This window comes from Gadus macrocephalus, chromosome 16 (assembly GCF_031168955.1).
Source record: "Gadus macrocephalus chromosome 16, ASM3116895v1".
In the NCBI taxonomy this organism is placed as follows: domain Eukaryota; kingdom Metazoa; phylum Chordata; class Actinopteri; order Gadiformes; family Gadidae; genus Gadus; species Gadus macrocephalus.
Window position 1 is genome coordinate 13797605 of NC_082397.1, and position 17490 is coordinate 13815094.

Consider the following 17490-nt stretch of genomic DNA (forward strand, 5'->3'; position numbering starts at 1 on the left):
AGAGATTAATACACAATTAAAACTGCCTGTCTGCAACCCAACATGTCTTGGTGGACTCAGACCAGGAGACTCACAGTATGCAGAGGATGGAGGCAGAGTGCTGGATCTTCATGCTGTTCTTCCGGTTGCGTATGTTATCAGAGGACTGGTACACATGGATGCTACCCAGCAGACAGGAGAACAAAGAGAGAAATACATTGTTTATTACTTGTGGATGTAACATGCAAACATTGTGTTTGTGTGTGTGTGTGTGTGTGTGTAGATGTAACATGCGTGCATGGTGTGTGTGTGTGTGTATAGATGTAACATGCGTGCATGGTGTGTGTGTGTAGATGTAACATGCGTGCATGGTGTTCGTGTGTGTGTAGATGTAACATGCGTGCATGGTGTGTGTGGGTGCCCCCATACCAGCCGTCCTCGGTGCCCAGCCACACTGAGCTCTGGTAGGCCTCCGGGTCGATGCTCAGCAGGTCCTCCAGGCTGGCCCTGGTGAAGGAGCCCCGGGACGACCTTCGCATGGCGCGCCCGTCCATGGGGCTCTCCGGGTGGACGCGGCCCGCTCCCACGCCCCCCGAAACGCCCGCGGCCCCGTAGGGGTTGGGGGCCGGGAACTCCTGCTCCTCCTCACTGCTGGTGGTCTCTGTGGCCATGTCTTTGAGGCCCTGGCCCTCCTCGTCTGTTCACAGAGGAGAGGGAGGGAGAGGGTATTAACCCACTGCTGTCTGTGAGTACATGCAAATGTGCACAGATATTACATTACTCTGTCCAAAGCGAAAACAGAAACCGGATTCAACAATGAGAGAGAAGAATCATATAACTGCATACAAATTCACACAAGAAAAAAAAAGCAACTGCTTTCAGGAGCTAAAGTATAGAAATGGGACATAGAGACAGATTGAAAGAGAAATAAATTGATGGAACTTTTTTCACCCTTTGACCATACTAAGAGGCCGCTGGACAAGATCGCAGCCTCATGCTGGTGCACACAACATGGACAGTGACTGACATTCAAGAGGCAATGCTCTCCTTATTCCATGGCAGAGGCAACCGTGGGGGAGGAGGACGAGACAGACAAGGCCGAGGTAGAGAAAGCAGTTCCGTGGGGGGCTTCAAGAACTGATGGTGGCGAAGTAGAACCAGACGAGTGCTTCAACTGTGGCAAGTAAGGACATTGGTGCCGAGGTTGCCCAAAAGAAAAGAAGCCCTGTCGCGTCATCTTACTGCAGAATGTTGATCCCTAATTACTCAGCATTTGAAGGACCCCTGAGTGCAATGGCTCACGGCTCAGGGGAGACCCCTAGTTCCAAGTTGGTTTGGACTCCAAAGGTAAAGGAAGCGTTCTGTGGCCTTACAGCAGGCCCCGAATCTTGGTCTACCAGGCCGGCCCAACCTCTTATTCAGACTATTGACAAACGTGACGGCTACATGACATCAGTACTGCTCCAGGAGCACGGGGGCCAACAACGACCAGTGGCGTATTTCTCCACCAGATTTGATCCAGTGGCAACAGGCTTGCCTATGTGCTTGAGCACAATGGCAGCTGCAGAGAAGGCAGTGCACAGCTCCTGGGACTTTGTACGTTATACAGATCTCACCCTGCTCGTTCCTCACGCTGTGTCCCTATCACTATTAGATCTGAAAACCTTTCACCTCTCTGCTGCACCATGGCTGCACTACAACTTCCCACAGAAAGATATGGTGAAGAACACCCTGATTGTCTCGCTGCTGTAACAGAGGATCTGAACTGATCCAACCTGGAAGTGAAACAGTTCGTGGACGGCTCCGCCTCTCGCAGCAAGGAAACCGGTCGTAACAAGGTTGGGTTTTCTGTAGTGAATCCCCATGAGACACTAGCCTCTGGCTCATTGCCATCTAATCTCTCAGCTCAGGCTGCTGAGCCAATACCCTTGACAGAGGCCTGTAAACAGGCTGAAGGATAATCAGCCAACATTTACACAAACATCGCTATGCATTCGGCGTAGTACATGATTTTGGCACCCTGGATAGGGACTTCCTAACATCCACATGCAAACTGAGGCACCCACCACCGTGGCTGCTGAGTTGCTAGAGGCGATGCTACTCCCAGCTAAATTAGCAATTTGCAAATGTGGAGCTCACACTCGCAGTGAGGAACTTGTGTCTAGCGGCCATGCCTGCGCAGACATAGTGGCAAAAGCACATGCATTGTATGTACATGTATCTGTCCCTGACCCAGATATTCCCACAGCGCCACTGGTAGACCTCCAACAACGCGCCTCTGACAAGGAGAGGTCGCAATGGAAGAAGGCAGAGTGTATCAAAAATAGATGGTGTACGTGTGGGGCCTCCCCCGCTGGCTTTAACCCAACGATGCAAAGTTGACGCATGGGCATGACCATGTGTCAAAAAGGGGGATTGCCGTAAAAGGACCACCCCCCCCCCCCCCCCCCCCCCCCATCAACAAACCTGTGTTATGACCGAATGCTCAGATATTGTATAACGTTGTCCTCAACTCTCATACACCGAGGGGTGCAAGAGGCACTACCAAAACCTGCTACAGGAACACTCCATAGCCTGAAACCCGGTGACTGGATGGTGGAGTGAGAGCTAAGGAGGTAAAGCTGGAAACACACAGGTGGACAGGAACTCATCAGGTGTTGCTGACCTAACTAGCTGCATCAACGCCTGGTATGGCAACCAGCACTGACCTCGACCGCAAGGATCTGCAGAGGGTGGTGGAAACTGCCCAGCACATCCCAAGGACTGGGCTGCCAGCCGTGCAGGACCTCTCCACTCAGAGATGTCTGGGAAGAGCCCAGTCTATACTCGGGGACCGCAGCCACCCGAGCCATAAACCTTTCACTGAGTTACTATACCGTCTGGCAGACGGCACATGAGCATCCGCACAGGAACCACCGGGGTCAAGGACAGCTTCGTCCCCAAAACCACAAGACTTCTGAACTCTGGACTGTGATCACCCCACCACGGCCCAACAAACACACTCAAAATAACTTAAACGGTACTATGTATGTTTACTTTACATATATATATATATATATATATATATATATATATATATATATATATAACAATTTACAAAGTGATATTATCACTCTCGATATTTTTAGTCACTTTTATTTTATAAAGCTTAAAACACTTGCCAGCAATGACTGGAACCTTGTTGTGCATTTGACTTAAAGAACTTCAACTAGAACTTGGAGTGTGCCCATTCTTAAGAGAAAACTACAGCGCTTCAACCTTTGTATGCTTATCGTGTTGTGTGGCCTCTCTGCAGAGACTATATTTATCTTATACTATTCGTACCCTTAATTATAAATAAGTCCTAAAGGTCCCATGGCATGAAAATGTCACTCTATGAGGTTTTCGAACATTGATGAGTTCCACTAGCCTGCCTATGGTCCCAGTAGCTAGAAATGGCGTTAGGTGTAAAACGAGCACTAGGTACCCTGCTCTGCCTTTTGAAAAAAAAAAGCTCGGAAGCGCCGATTTGGAATTTGACCCTCAAATGAGACAATGAATTGGAGCGTGCCTCGGCAGCGGGCAGCGGGCAGCGGGGCTCCGGCGGGAGAAAATCGCGGTACTCAATCGCGGGCAACAATCCCTTTCTCCTCCATGACGCGGTTCAGTCTACTTCAGATTGATGTGGAAGTGGAAGAACCAGAGACGTCGGAGAACCCGACGCAGTCGTTTGAGATTCATAATATCGTCTTGAGGTGCACACAGCTTTTGGCCGTGATGATATATATATTATATGATATAGAAATCCATGTACGTATAATAGGATATTATTTAGATATAGAGCTCCAGGACTCTTGCCGAAGCACCCGGAGTGTTCTAGAATATTCACAGAACACGGCCAAAAGCTGTGTGCGCCTCGCCATTGCAATAAATCCACTGTAAACATGTGTGGTACCATTGCTGCAAGCTCCTCAGGGCCACATCCCCACCCTCCACCTTGACCCGCCTCTAAAAAATGGCACGTTTGTGGAAAGCTCATGTGGGACTGGCTCATAGTCGCTGTAATTCTGCAACAAGGTTGAATTTCTTGAACATCTTCAAGTACTGTATTAGGGGCCTACTAACAGCTATATAAAAGCATTCATAAAGTAGCATGCCATGGGATCTTTAAGTTTAGTCGGCTTGTCAATATTGCGTTGTCGACACATTTCAAAGAATTTCCTCCACACTTCTGATCTGCAATCTGAATCTCCAGCCATCGACTTACGGGTGAATGTAGGGATGTGCACACTGCTGTGTTGGGTGATTGTACTCACTGCCATAGCTAGATGAGATGGTGGAGCGGCTGGCTTGGCTCTGTAATGTGGAGGAGGGACTAGGAGAGTCTTCATCATCTGTGTCATCACTGTCAAAGGGCACTATCTCCGCCCCCGCGCCTATGAACAGGGAATTTAGAAATTATTCAGAAAACTACTTTGGGAGTTTTGCCAGTGATCAATTCCTTCTTGAAGTCTAATGGAACATCTTCAAGTTTACCTACTTATGTGGATCTCTTTCATATATTAACCAAAATAAACTATCACAAAACAACAAGAAGTAGTTGATTAATTGATCGATCAGTTGATTGAAAATAAGCTGCTTATTTATTTTAAACCGTAATAGTGAAAATTGTAAGACTAGGAAATGCATTTCCTACAGAAAATGCAGTGAATGCTGTAGGGAAAAGTGTGGTTGAAAATACGTTTCAATTAAGCAAGGTACAGAAAGGTTGAACAGCTATTAAGGGAAAAGATTTGAATAGAGTTCAACAATTTAAAGTCTAATTGGACAATACAATGTAAACAGGAAAACCATTAAAAAAGTGTAAAATTGTTGGAAACAAATCAATTGTCAGAGTTAAACAAATAGCTACAATTATAAAGTTTGAATACATTTTGATCAAATATAGAACACCTGAGCTGTTGTAGAACCCAGCGGACGTTTGTGGCGCAGACAAAAGAAAGGCCCTCACCTTAACAAGCACATTGTGCACACAGAAGAGAACACACCTGCAGGCTGATTGCTGAGCTCCAGCGACGAATGAGAGATGGATATGTGCAGCTGGGGTTGGGGATGGGCGGGGCAAGAAGATGCAGGGGGCGGGGCATGAGCGGGCTCCACTCCTCGATCCCTACGGGGTAAAGAAGAGGAGTTACTGATGGTTGAAGTAAAATGAAGATTAGTAAAATTGTGGGCAGTAGATATGAATCAAATATTATTATTATTAAAAGTAAAGACGCATACAAAAATAAGTTATTATGAATAAACTTGTAAGATGTTGAATATCCACGCTGGGTGCGTGTGTGTGTTCATGTGCATGTAAGTGTGTGTGTGTGTGTGTGTGTGTGTGTGTGTGTGTGTGTGTGTGTGTGTGTGTGTGTGTGTGTGTGTGTGTGTGTGTGTGTGTGTGTGTGTGTGTGTGTGTGTGTGTGTGTATGTATGTATGTGTGTGTGTGTGTGTGTGTGTGTGTGTGTGTGTGTGTGTGTGTGTGCATGTATGTGTGTGTGTGTGTGTGTGTGTGTGGGTGTGTGTGGGTGTAGGTGCGTGCTGACCTGCCCTTCAGGCCCGGTACAGCAGCAATACAGATGATCCTGGCAGAACAGACAGCGATGCAGGCCTCCACGGTGGGCTCATCCTTGATGTTCAGTAGACACACCTGGAGAAGCCATATTCAACTCTTCTTACACTCTTCATGTCGAGGCAAAGATCATGGTTCCACGAATATTTGTTTAACGTCTAATGTCAATAACTTGTTTACACAGGCACAGCAATTCAAAATAAATGGTTGGTCAGTTGTTTTCATATGTTGAACTGTGAATAGATTTGTGTACGTATCTATGCACCGACCTGTCCCACGTATCCGTCACTGTTACACACCCACACCTCACAACCACTGTCTGGGCAACTGTGGCTGGGAGAGGCGCATGAAAACTACGGAGACAGAAAAACAACAATAACAACTCAGTGAGCTGACTCCCTTGCAAATGTAAACACTTGCCGCCAAAACTGAACAACAGGCTTTCAAAGATAGCCGTGAAGTCGACAAAATCAATATAGATGAGCTGATGAGCTGTTGTTTTAAGGATAACTGCTGACAGACAGGTACATATATATTCACACACACACACACACACACACACACACACACACACACACACACACACACACACACACACACACACACACACACACACACACACACACACACACACACACACACACACACACACACACACACACACCAGAGATCTCCCCTCACCTGCATTCCACTGCGAGTCTTCATAATTGGAATGGCTTTCAGAAACTCTGGGTCCCACTGGTCTTTGTTCATGGCTGGACACGAATAACAAAAAAACACAAAAAAGTAAAAAAAATGACTGCTCGTCTAAAGTGTAACAAATCAAACTCGCAATAACCAAAATGACAAGTAAGCAAATACTGAGCCACTACCACTACCAGTTTGTGTGGATATAGCGACATCTTCTGGTCAAATGTAGGTATTTGTATTTAGTCATTGTTTTGTGAGAAATCAGATACATTTCATTAAGGAGCAGGTTAAGGGAAGGAGGGAGGCATTTTGTCATAATGATGCTTACACGTGTAGACTTTGGACATTAGGGGATCAAACTCATTACCTTTCGGCTGAAATTAAAACACCCCTAACCACCACACTGTCCCCTGCCCCTTTTACCTAATTAGCGAAACCACACGTCAGTGTCAAACGGGCAGTGTCCTCTCAGTAGAACAGTTACCTACCCTCACCCGACTCGGTCTTTGACCTAAGGCCTCTCACCTAGCTTCTTCTTGGCGTCCTCGAAGGCCTGCTCAAAGTTGGAGCGGGCATCGGGGGAGCTGAACTCGAAGAGGAAGCTGCTCTCGGCCGAGGCGGTGGCGAACTCTAGCTTGGTGGGCAGGAAGGTCATGCTGAAGGCCAGCGACTGCTTGTCCGAGAGCTCCCGGTGCACCGAGGCCATCAGGTCCTTGATCACCTCGTCCAGCGACTGCGGGGGAGACATTATGGGAAAGAAATGAATAAAGGAGATGGTTTTAGAAAAATGTGTGGTAGCTTAGAAATGTAGGATCGCAGCCAGGTCTTAGTTAATCAACAGTGTGGATGGAGAAATAAAGCATTTGAGGATTAAAATAGTGGAGATGAAGAGACAGGAATAAGAGGAGCATGACATTTAAACATCAAAACTGAAAAATAGGTATGAAATAAAATGCCAATAATGTATCTAATGTATTGTGGACAAAGTTATGTGCGGATGAAATGACACAGTAAGGAAGATATTAGAAAAAGACTACGTAAAAATTGTTTTGCCAGGGAACAACTGAACTTTGTGCAGTGGTGTGACAACCACTTCGCCCTTAACATTAAAAGAACAGTCGGGATGGGGTTCAACCCCAGATCCATGGAGACCACTCACCAGTGGTTCCCCATCAACCTGGGTCGGTACATGACCACAGGTTGACCCTTACAGAAACCTGGGCCTACATATTGACAACAAACTGACATGGAATGTTCAGGTAGAAAAGGTCTGCCATGGACTTCTCCGCTAGAAAAGCTTTGCATTAGGGTCCAACAACGGCTACCATTCATCTGTAGGCTGAGGGTCTCCCCCGTCAACCACTAAGTGTTTCCCACATGACTGGCCCAAAAGCATTTGTCCGACCCCGCTTATGTCCTTTCCCCCCCCCCCCCCCCCCCCGAGTACCAGCTTCTTCCCTCAGGCAGATGAACCCAAGGCTCAACAGTACCCTAGGCAAAACTGCTCTGAGCTTCTTTACCCCCCTGCCCATAAAAGCCCTAAATGGCAAGATAGCCACAGGCCAAGCACTGTAACGGTGCTTTTAACTTTGACTGTACACACAGGTGCAATTTATGATGACTTCATGTTGATGAGGCTGCTTTACCCTTAATGCACATATGTACATCATTATGATGACAACACATGTGTTTGACGATGGGCAGTGTGCAATTGGTTGGTTGATGGCAGTCTGCGTGCATGTGTGTGCTGTCGTGTGTGTGCGTGCGGTACATTACCTGGTGTGGGAAGCTGAGGGTCTCAGAGAGTTTGCTAATCTGACCCAATGTATTCAGATCCTCGTCCAATCGACCAATCATCTTCTGGATATTCTCCTTGTTTGTTGCCTGGGAGGAGTCTAACGTGCAACAAGCGTAGTCAGTAGACTGCAGCATAGTTGATGCCTAATACTATACATTATGGACAACATATAATAGGCCTCCCAAGATGGGGAAGGGTTATTTTACCATGCATCACATGAAAGGACTATTGACTGAAAAATACCAGTAGTAAAATTCGAAGCAATAACCTACTTTTCACCATCTCTATGTCCTCCAGAGAGAGTTTCCAAAGGAACTTGTATTTACTGGAGGTATCGATCAAGCTAGCAGCAGAATACCTGAATAGGTGGTGATAAAACAAATGAACAAATGAAAACAGGAACAACAAGGGACAAAAATAATGTAAACTTTGGCAGCCTGGCAACATCTGCGTGTCCGATGCTCAACAGTAGGGGGCAGAGTAGGTCAGTTTAGAGTGTAACAAAACTGATAGTAGAAAGTATAGTAGACATCTGTGTATATGTTCATGTGTTTACCTTTACATTTAGCGCCTTTAGCAGACGCTTTTATCCAAAGTACATTTGTCAGAAGAAGGAGAAACAATATATTGCTGTCAGTACAGTAAGGATGTTCATAGAACCAAGTGCAAAGCACTAAGTATTGCAAGGTTAACCCATTCCCTGTACACAACAAAGCTAGTTTACTTGCATTACAAAAGTATGCATGCACTTATGTGTGATTATGTATGCGTACGTGTGTGAGCGCGTGTGTGTATGCGTGTGTGTTTGGGTGTGTGCGTGTGATACCCTTGTGTGTGTGTCGACCCCTGTGTGTGTGTGCGTGTGATTGTGTGTGAGTGAGTGAGTGAGTGCCTGGGCATGTGTGTGCGACCCTTATGTGTGTGCGTGATTGTGTGTGAGTGAGTGAGTGCCTGGGCATGTGTGTGCGACCCTTATATGTGTGCGTGATTGTGTGTGAGTGAGTCGTACAGGCTCATGGAACTGCGTCTCAGGGAGCCGGACTTCCTCTTGAGAGTGGTGCAGATGAGCAGATCGGTGAAGAGGAAGAGCGAGCGGTCCTTCCTGCCGCCCACGGTCTTCTACAGGGGGGGGGGGGGAGAGAAGAGGCTCAGGGTGAGAGCGATGGAGAGTCTGACGCTGATCTCCCTTAGTATCACAGGGATACAATTAACCAGCACGCCGTTCAGCCTTGCAGGTATTAGCGATTAACTTAACAAGCTTTGTGATCCATGGTGTGATCTCGTAGAGCCACCTTTGTGCATTGAAATCATTCAAAGTGTTTCATGAATCACCAAATACAAATAGAAAGCGTTCTTACCCCCTCCATGACCATCTCTTGTCTCAGAAACTTCCGCTGGGGATTCATAATCTGACACACACACACACACACACACACACACACACACACTTTTGTTAAATCTCTCTCCACAATGCAAGCACCTTCAACAGACCCTTCTCTTGAAGAACAAATTGATTAAGCACAACCATGGTGGCGGCCATGGTAAACTACTCGAGCCTTTGTAAAGCTACAGGAACAAGTGCAGGTGGAGGCCCCATATCAAGTGGTATCCAGCGTGTCTCACATGCTCCACCCCCTCTATGTGAGCCTCGATCTCCTGCATGACCCGGGTCTCCCGCTCTGCCTCCTCTGCCGACCGCCGCCCCTTGTTGATCTTCTCCGCCAGCCGCTTGATGCCCCGCTGGGCGTCCAGCAGGTACGGGTGGTCCGGGTGCTCCTCCGGGGTGTGCTTCAGCAGGTCCTGGAGGCGCGCGCGTGCGCACACACACACACACACACACACACACACACACACACACAAGAAGAAATGCACACACACACGCACGTACACAAACAAAATGGAGATAATTTATCAGAATACTGCTGAGTGTGTGTGTGTGTGTGTGTGTGTGTGTGTGTGTGTGTGTGTGTGTGTGTGTGTGTGTGTGTGTGTGTGTGTGTGTGTGTGTGTGTGTGTGTGTGTGTGTGTGTGTGTGTGTTTGGTGTGGTGTGTGTGTGTTCCATGCTGAAGGCAGTGCACTGCATGCACTACGAAGTGAACACGTGATATATATGTCCATGTGGTCATTGTCGCACATCCAAGATTACAGGCATACACAAACAAACATATTACATAACGTTTGTCTAACAACAAAATACACTGGTGTCTGCTGCAATCTCCCAAATAGGCAGCTTGAGGCTTATTGTGACTGGGCAACATTGGCAACATTTATTTCATCAGAGTAAGCTTCTCCAACGGTTATATCCTCCTCAGAGTGATAACACAGATTTATAGGCAAGTTATTCTCCATTAGCACACACCGCCTCAGCCTTCCCCCCCTCCGGTTATCATGATGACCAGCCCAGCAGCAGCAGCAGCAGCAGCAGCAGCAGCAGCAGCAGCAGCAGCAGCAGCAGCAGCATCAGCATCATCATCAGCAGCAGCAGCTTACCTTCACCAGCAGTTCATAGCGGGGAATCCTCTGGACAGGCTTGATCATCAGGTCTCCAAGAGCCTGCTTCTCCCTGTTCTCACGCATGCTTTGCTGTGAGGGGGGGGACAGACAGACAGAAGCATGGATGGAAGATGAACAGAGGAAATAAGGTATATTAGAATAATACAAGGACTATGTTCTTCACTTTCTTTGCCAGAAGGAGGTACAGCAGCTTAAGCAAAAAAGTCCACATCTGGACATCGAAAAAAATTTGAGCAAATGTACACATAATAGTATTCAACTTTACTCTATACTATACAATTTCCAACCAAACTCCGCTCAAACATGATTGGTTAATACTGCTTGGACTTCAAACATAAACCTGTGCTTTCATTACCAAAACCCTCCAGATTCTGCATTCATATGCAGGTATCAGTTTATAGAGATTCCAACACAGGTGACCAGTTCATACAGTTCTGGTCAAAGTGAAATTCACTTTCAATCACTTTGACATAAATCTAGTTCAGTTCTGTTTGAATTCCTAAAAGGCGCACATACTAAATCTAGAGGAACGTTGTGTTTAATGACTGTTAAAGCATTAGAGGAGAATGGGGAACACTTGTTTGGATGGACAACACCCACCTCTAGGAACTTCAGGAACGCTGGCTTGGCCTCCTTCGCAATCCTCACCGCGTCTTTGGCATTGAGGAAGTTGTCGATGTACGCCGAATAAATATTAGCTAGGGTTTCTTTTGAGAACTGCGAAAGGGCAAAGAAGAGAACAAAAATAAATAGTTTGTGGGATGGAGAAAGGATAAATATAGGACTGGGGCGCGAAACAGGAAATAGCTTTAAGATCAGTCGCATATAAAGTCAAATTTATGACAAAAGTATTGGCCGCGATTATTTTTTTAAATCTCTGACGTAGCTGTGGATATGCATCTCTGGATCCCAGAAAAACAAAATCCTACGCATTTTCGCGAATTGTGAACGAAAAGGGGATAGATCCCTGTTCACCTCTATAATCTGTGTGTGTCAATCATTAGCTGAATGGTATTCCTGAGTAGCTAATGCCTGATGATGGTGTGCATGCCTTCAGCCCGGGAGGTCAACATACCAATAACTCATTAGCCTAGGTGACCCATTGAGTCTCCGCCACCACGACCAAATCAGGTCAAAACAGGACAATAATGCGGACGTAAAGTCAGTCAGTCTGCGATGCCCACAGTAATAGCAGCATGAAGCTGATATTAAGACATCCCTTGGATACAGGTGTTGAGTTCAGAATGTCACACTGAGGAACTTGGAGGATGTATTGTAAGAGTACTTACATTATACCTACACTCTCTGGGGAAAGCATGCCTCAAATGTATTTGTTGAAAATGTCAAAAAGAATGTTATAAACACACACATCCACACACACCTCAGATGGTACCAACACAGAGCCAGAGGAAAACTATAAATCGAGAAGTTAAACGTGCTATAGGTCAGTTTAGCACAAATGCTCAGAGCCCAGATAAACGCGCCTCAGGAAACAACAGAGCCTTGTTTTCCCTTTGCTCCCATTTCAACCCTTCCCTCCAACCGTCCATCATCCCCGTCTGCTACGCTGTCTCCTTTTCCTCCTCCAGGCTTTCTTCGCGACGACAAGAGAAAGAGAGAGGGAATCTGTGCTCGGAGGAGGGGAGGTAATGAATTGCCACACGGAGCATAAAAAGACGAGGATTAACATCACAAAGCGCTTAAAAAAGTCAGTTCCAGAGCTCAAATTACGCAACCTCTCAAGAATCTTCTCATCTTCATCAGCTGTCAAATACCTTCCTATTAAAACAACAAAGAACACTAAATATTTCGATAAGAAATAACATGTATGAACTGTATTTTATTATTTGTTGACTAGAGGTAAAAAACGATTACGAAAAATGAAGTAAAAACATCTGCCCCGTGTGAGGCTCGAACTCACGACCTTCAGATTATGAGACTGACGCGCTGCCTACTGCGCCAACGAGGCTCTGAAAGCAAAAGAATGCTCTGTTACTTTAAGAGGCAGCAGGAAGTACCGGGGGAGGGGAGAAACGGGGCTTATCTCGCTGCTGTTCCTACTGAAACAGACTAGACTGCAGCCGCTTCAGCTGAATGCAGGGTCATGCTGTGCCTTTCTTTTACTCTAAACTGCCGTCTGCACATTTAGGACAATACTTAGTTTTCAATTGTACAACATTATCTTGGAAGGCTGAATGATTCGATGATAATAGCTGAGAAGTCCTTTAACGACGATACATTGTGAATAATTTGATGATCATGAAAGAGAACATCTTTGGAATGAATCTAAAAACAAACACACATTCAAACACGCATACAGACAACGATTATGAAACTTCCTGACCGCGGTTCAGGGAAGTCAAGGGATTACTGCTGGCTACATTCTGTTAGCAAATGTTAACTACAAGTCACACACCCGGGCAACATTCCACTGAAAATAGAGAACAGCTTCTTTCCGACTGCATTTTGTCATTGGAGAGAACCCATGGTAGGTTCATTATGATGTCGATATGTATTCTCTCTTATGGGTGCATTCTTAAACTTAGCATTCTCATCTTTATGGTTTGCCCTCTATGGATGGATCTGATCACATAACCAACAAGCCAGTTCATTGTATGTGTGTGTGTGTGTGTGTGTGTGTGTGTGTGTGTGTGTGTGTGTGTGTGTGTGTGTGTGTGTGTGTGTGTGTGTGTGTGTGTGTGTGTGTGTGTGTCAACATGGACACACAAAAACACACATATGGTAGGACAAAAATCCTACAGTAGTAATAGTTAAACAGCAGTTGGCCAGAGTAAAGATATGGAAAAGTAAGCGAACATAACATACCATCTATAATATATCATAAAAATGTATATCGTTAGAACAATCATAAGAAAGTAGGAGGGACCAATGGGACCCGTGTCACTCATCCCCATCCCTACTTACCGATTGGATGAGGAGGTGGCCGACGGTCTGCCTGTCATGCCATTGGCTGACGCAGCTGGTGACCTGTTCCAGGAAGGTCTCATGGTGCTCCAGGATCTCTGGGATCTGGTAGAACATCTCGTCCACCAGCAGGGGGTCCACGATGCAGCTGCTGTCCGGCTGCTTCAGGGGCCGCATGTAGCCCTGAGGGAAGAAGGACCAGACATATTGGATACAGAGAGATGCAGCTATATTTAACACAAGTAGTAGCACCATTCACCATTGTGTTTGTTCGCGTTCACTGGGTGACAAGGAGGAGCATCAATCCAGCGATGTTGTAGACACCCAATAAACCTACTTGAATACGTTTTCTAAAATATTTTTCTTATGTGTGTGTATATAAATACACCCACCGATTCTACTTAAGTATTTTCTTTGGAATCGGGTGGAATTTAGTATGTAAAATGTTAAGTTTGTACAGATGTTGGCTTTATACAGACTGCTTTGTGTGAGATGGTGAATAACACTAACATATATTTTGCACATCACGTTTCAAGAGTATTATTTTACTCAATGCACGGTAGCCGTTCATGGGTCACAAAATATTTGACTTTATTCATCAACAAAAATAAGCATTCGTAAGTAGAGATTGTAGATGTATTCAACGATGTGTGAAACTGTTCAACTATAAGACTGAGGGCTTATTGTTCCTGCAGCTCTGCTGTTGAGCAAAAGTTGAAGAAAATGTGACAGCATCCACCTGGAATCCGCAGTCACCGAGGTTACTCGCTTATTTCCCGAATGTAACCATGGGAACCTAGCCCCATATGTTATTATCCAGAAGGCAAATAGAGAAACATACGGATATTAAGACGCTCTGCTCGGTCTGACATACAGACACACATTTACAGTCACACATATCCAATTGTATACACACACACACACACACACACACACACACACACAAGAAACAAGGAGAACATGAAGGCATATAGTGTTTACCTTAACCTAAGAGAACTAAAGCAATAAATCTTGAAGCATAACATAAAAAAGAAAGGAGTTGGAAACCTTAAGGTGAGGCCGAATGGAGTCACATACATGTTATACACATGTGTGAAATAGGTTACATTCTTTATTTGAAGATAAACCTTCATTAATCCCCAGAGGGAAGATAGTAAAACATTGAGCAGCTGGCCCTAGATATGAATGCTTGAACAACTGTTCGGTCTGTCAAATTGAAATATGTATGCAATCATTGTACATTTGTCAACATCAATGCATATTTGAATGAATGAATATGAATAGTCCAATGCGAGATGCAGAAGTGAAGGGTCCAACGTACGCAACAGACGGGGCAGGTCTTAAAGTTCCCATGCGGCGGTCAAGCCTTGGTTGTGGCGCCAGATGGCTACTAGCAAAGAGGACTAGCCAAGGCCCTTCGTGGTGTGCCCAGGAAGGATGAGTCTGTGGCCGAATGGACTACTCAACTTCACTAGAAGAGATGGGAGGGGTTCTCCAGTGGTGTCCAGCTTCCTATCTATCCTCCCCATCACAAACCACCTTTGGTTCAGTCAGGTTCAGCTCCAGCTAAGCCTTCCTCCCCAGCTTGTTCAGCCGCAGGCCTCCCTTGTGTTGCTGTTACCCCACCGACATACCGGCGTAAGGAAGAGGGCGTTGGTCCAACACCGCTCCTTGATCTGTTGATGTGGAGCTGGCGGTGCTTGATGTAGTGCTCCACCAGTGCTCTGGAATTGTCTTTTATGTCATCCGCAATGCCGCTGACGACGGAGGAGTCGTCGGGGAACCTCTGTTGGTGGCATGTGCTCAGAAGCGGGAGTCAGAGGTTGTTACAAATGCTCCACTAAGACAACGCTCTGCGTGCCTGAGAGCTTCTCAACCAGCCTGGGTGGCTGGATGGTGCTGAAGAAGGTGAAATACATGACTCTTACTCTGCGCGTCCTGTCCAGCTGTGTGTAGGCTCTGTGAAGCATTAAGATGATGCCATCGTCCAGACCTATGGTTGCCTGGGTTACAAACTGAAGGGGGTCCAGGGAGTCACTCAACAGGCACTGCAGGACCAGGTAATGCAGGACCAGACTCTCAAAGGTCTGAAACTGGAGCAACTGGTCTGGAGTCATGGGACAATACAGGATGTCTTCCAAAGACTTGCGAGCATTAATCCCCGGTGTTGATGTTGTCTGGCCCCCTGGTCTTGTTCAGGCTCATCCTGGAGAGCACTCCTGGATGGCAGGTTGTGATGCTGAGGGGTGAGGAGGTGGTGGTGGGCTTTCTCCGGGTGTGGGAAACATGCCGGGGCTACGATCCGCTGCTGCCTCCCTGGGTGTGGTGCTGGGGAAGGCTGGTGGAGTGGTGTTGGGCACTGGGGACCCAGGCTGCCCCTCTGACCTCATGGGGGTCTGGCGGTTTAGCCTGCTGAAAAACAGGTCCAGCTACTTCCTTCCCTGGTTCCAGGGTCACCTCAACGGCAGTGCTTGAACCAGTTATCTCTCCAATCTCCCACAAGACCCTGGAGCTGTTGGTCTGTAGACTCCTATCCCTTCCGTCTTTGAAGCTGTCCTTGGCCCCAGCTCCTTCTCGCCTTGACCCCCACATGTTTCCTGCCTTCATAGCCCGCTTCTTCCTGTTTACCAGAGCCATAATGACCCCATTGATCCAGGTATAAAGGTATGTGTGTGTGCGTTTGTTCTTATGGTTCACTAACTCCTGTGAAGGCCGGAGGAGGGTCAGCAGCCTAGATCGGATGGATTGACCCAAACGGCTCAGTATTCAATAACAACACATCCGCACGCTCTGTGCTGCGAGTCGATCATCCTACTGAACAGGCACCCTACAACAGACACATCACCGATATCAAACAGGTATGTGTCAAAATGTAGTTAATATCGGATGCTTTTATCCAAAGTGAGTGCATCATTACATGTCATTGGGGCATGTGGATGAGTGAGCCATCTAGTGCACGGATGCGTACTATCAGACTGCGTCAGGGTTTGACCCCGGAACCATTCAGCTGTGAGCCACAACACCCCAACCAGGACACTATCCCGCCTCTGGAGTATGTAGCAAGTGTTTGTTCCTCCACAGCGCTGGGAACACCCATGATGCGTGAGTGCTCATGTGTTCATTTAAGCACAATTTCACTTAATCTGGACGCTGCATGTTTGTTTCCCAGTTTGTCTGCCGCATTAGCTTTAGCCGCAACCCTAATAACACGTACAGCAGGCATGATAATGAGAGTGAGACCACATTCACTCAGCACCCAGTGAGAGGGCAGCGTCTACTGCAGTGGGCGAGGTATGCGTACATGTTTGTGTGTCTGTTTGCGTGTCTGCAGCCCAGGTGTGTGGGTGAGAGTACCTGGATGAGCGTGCGCAGTGCGTCCACGTATGACTGCTCTGTGTCCAGGAGGGTCATGATCACATGCCGCCTCATGTCCTAATGGTCAGAGACGGAGAGAAAAAGAGTCAGTATAACATCTGATACAAAGAATACTCCAGAATAGATAGAGAGTATAGATACTCTCAATGCAGAATATACATTCTGCATAAAGATAAAAATCAAGCACGCTCAAGATGGAGAGATAGGCAAGATACAGAGGAAAAGGGACGATCATCTGATCGATTCATTTCAGATGATATTATTTAGCAGAAACATTTTTACATCAACTCCAAAACACACACACACACACACACACACACACACACACACACACACACACACACACACACACACACACACACACACACACACACACACACACACACACACACACACACACACACACACACACCAGTGTATGTTAGATAATAACAAACAATAACTTCCCGGAAAGGCTATGTTTCATGTTTGGCATTAAGAAAGTTCATAGGGGTGCCATGGGAAGCCTATTATTGTCTTTGTCCGTGTATGTAAGGGGTGTATTTGGATGTGTACATGGAGGCAGACATAGCGAGAGATAGAATGACAGACGTAAGTGAACTGAATTTATC

The 17490-nt window shown here is 46.4% G+C and overlaps 1 protein-coding gene, 1 long non-coding RNA gene and 1 other non-coding gene across 3 annotated transcripts in view; 1 reads left to right on the forward strand and 2 right to left on the reverse strand.

Annotated features, from left to right (window-relative positions):
* The window catches only part of LOC132474667 (rho guanine nucleotide exchange factor 17-like), a 57604-nt gene that overhangs the window by 6202 nt on the left and 33912 nt on the right, over positions 1 to 17490 (reverse strand). The window contains exons 2-18 of the mRNA XM_060075491.1: positions 16859 to 16936; positions 13505 to 13687; positions 11180 to 11296; positions 10556 to 10648; positions 9688 to 9864; positions 9423 to 9473; positions 9074 to 9183; positions 8337 to 8422; positions 8043 to 8161; positions 6792 to 6999; positions 6258 to 6331; positions 5846 to 5929; positions 5551 to 5654; positions 5007 to 5128; positions 4275 to 4394; positions 409 to 676; positions 75 to 161 (exon numbers count right to left, since the gene is read on the reverse strand). Coding sequence (XP_059931474.1) covers positions 75 to 161; positions 409 to 676; positions 4275 to 4394; positions 5007 to 5128; positions 5551 to 5654; positions 5846 to 5929; positions 6258 to 6331; positions 6792 to 6999; positions 8043 to 8161; positions 8337 to 8422; positions 9074 to 9183; positions 9423 to 9473; positions 9688 to 9864; positions 10556 to 10648; positions 11180 to 11296; positions 13505 to 13687; positions 16859 to 16936 — 2081 coding nt within the window. The remainder of the gene's footprint in view (positions 1 to 74; positions 162 to 408; positions 677 to 4274; positions 4395 to 5006; positions 5129 to 5550; positions 5655 to 5845; positions 5930 to 6257; positions 6332 to 6791; positions 7000 to 8042; positions 8162 to 8336; positions 8423 to 9073; positions 9184 to 9422; positions 9474 to 9687; positions 9865 to 10555; positions 10649 to 11179; positions 11297 to 13504; positions 13688 to 16858; positions 16937 to 17490) is intronic.
* trnam-cau (transfer RNA methionine (anticodon CAU)) lies at positions 12476 to 12548 on the reverse strand. The gene has a single exon. It is a non-coding gene; the product is annotated as a tRNA-Met (tRNA).
* On the forward strand, positions 12647 to 13685 carry LOC132474671 (uncharacterized). Its single transcript, XR_009529698.1, has 2 exons — positions 12647 to 13067; positions 13577 to 13685. It is a non-coding gene; the product is annotated as an uncharacterized LOC132474671 (long non-coding RNA).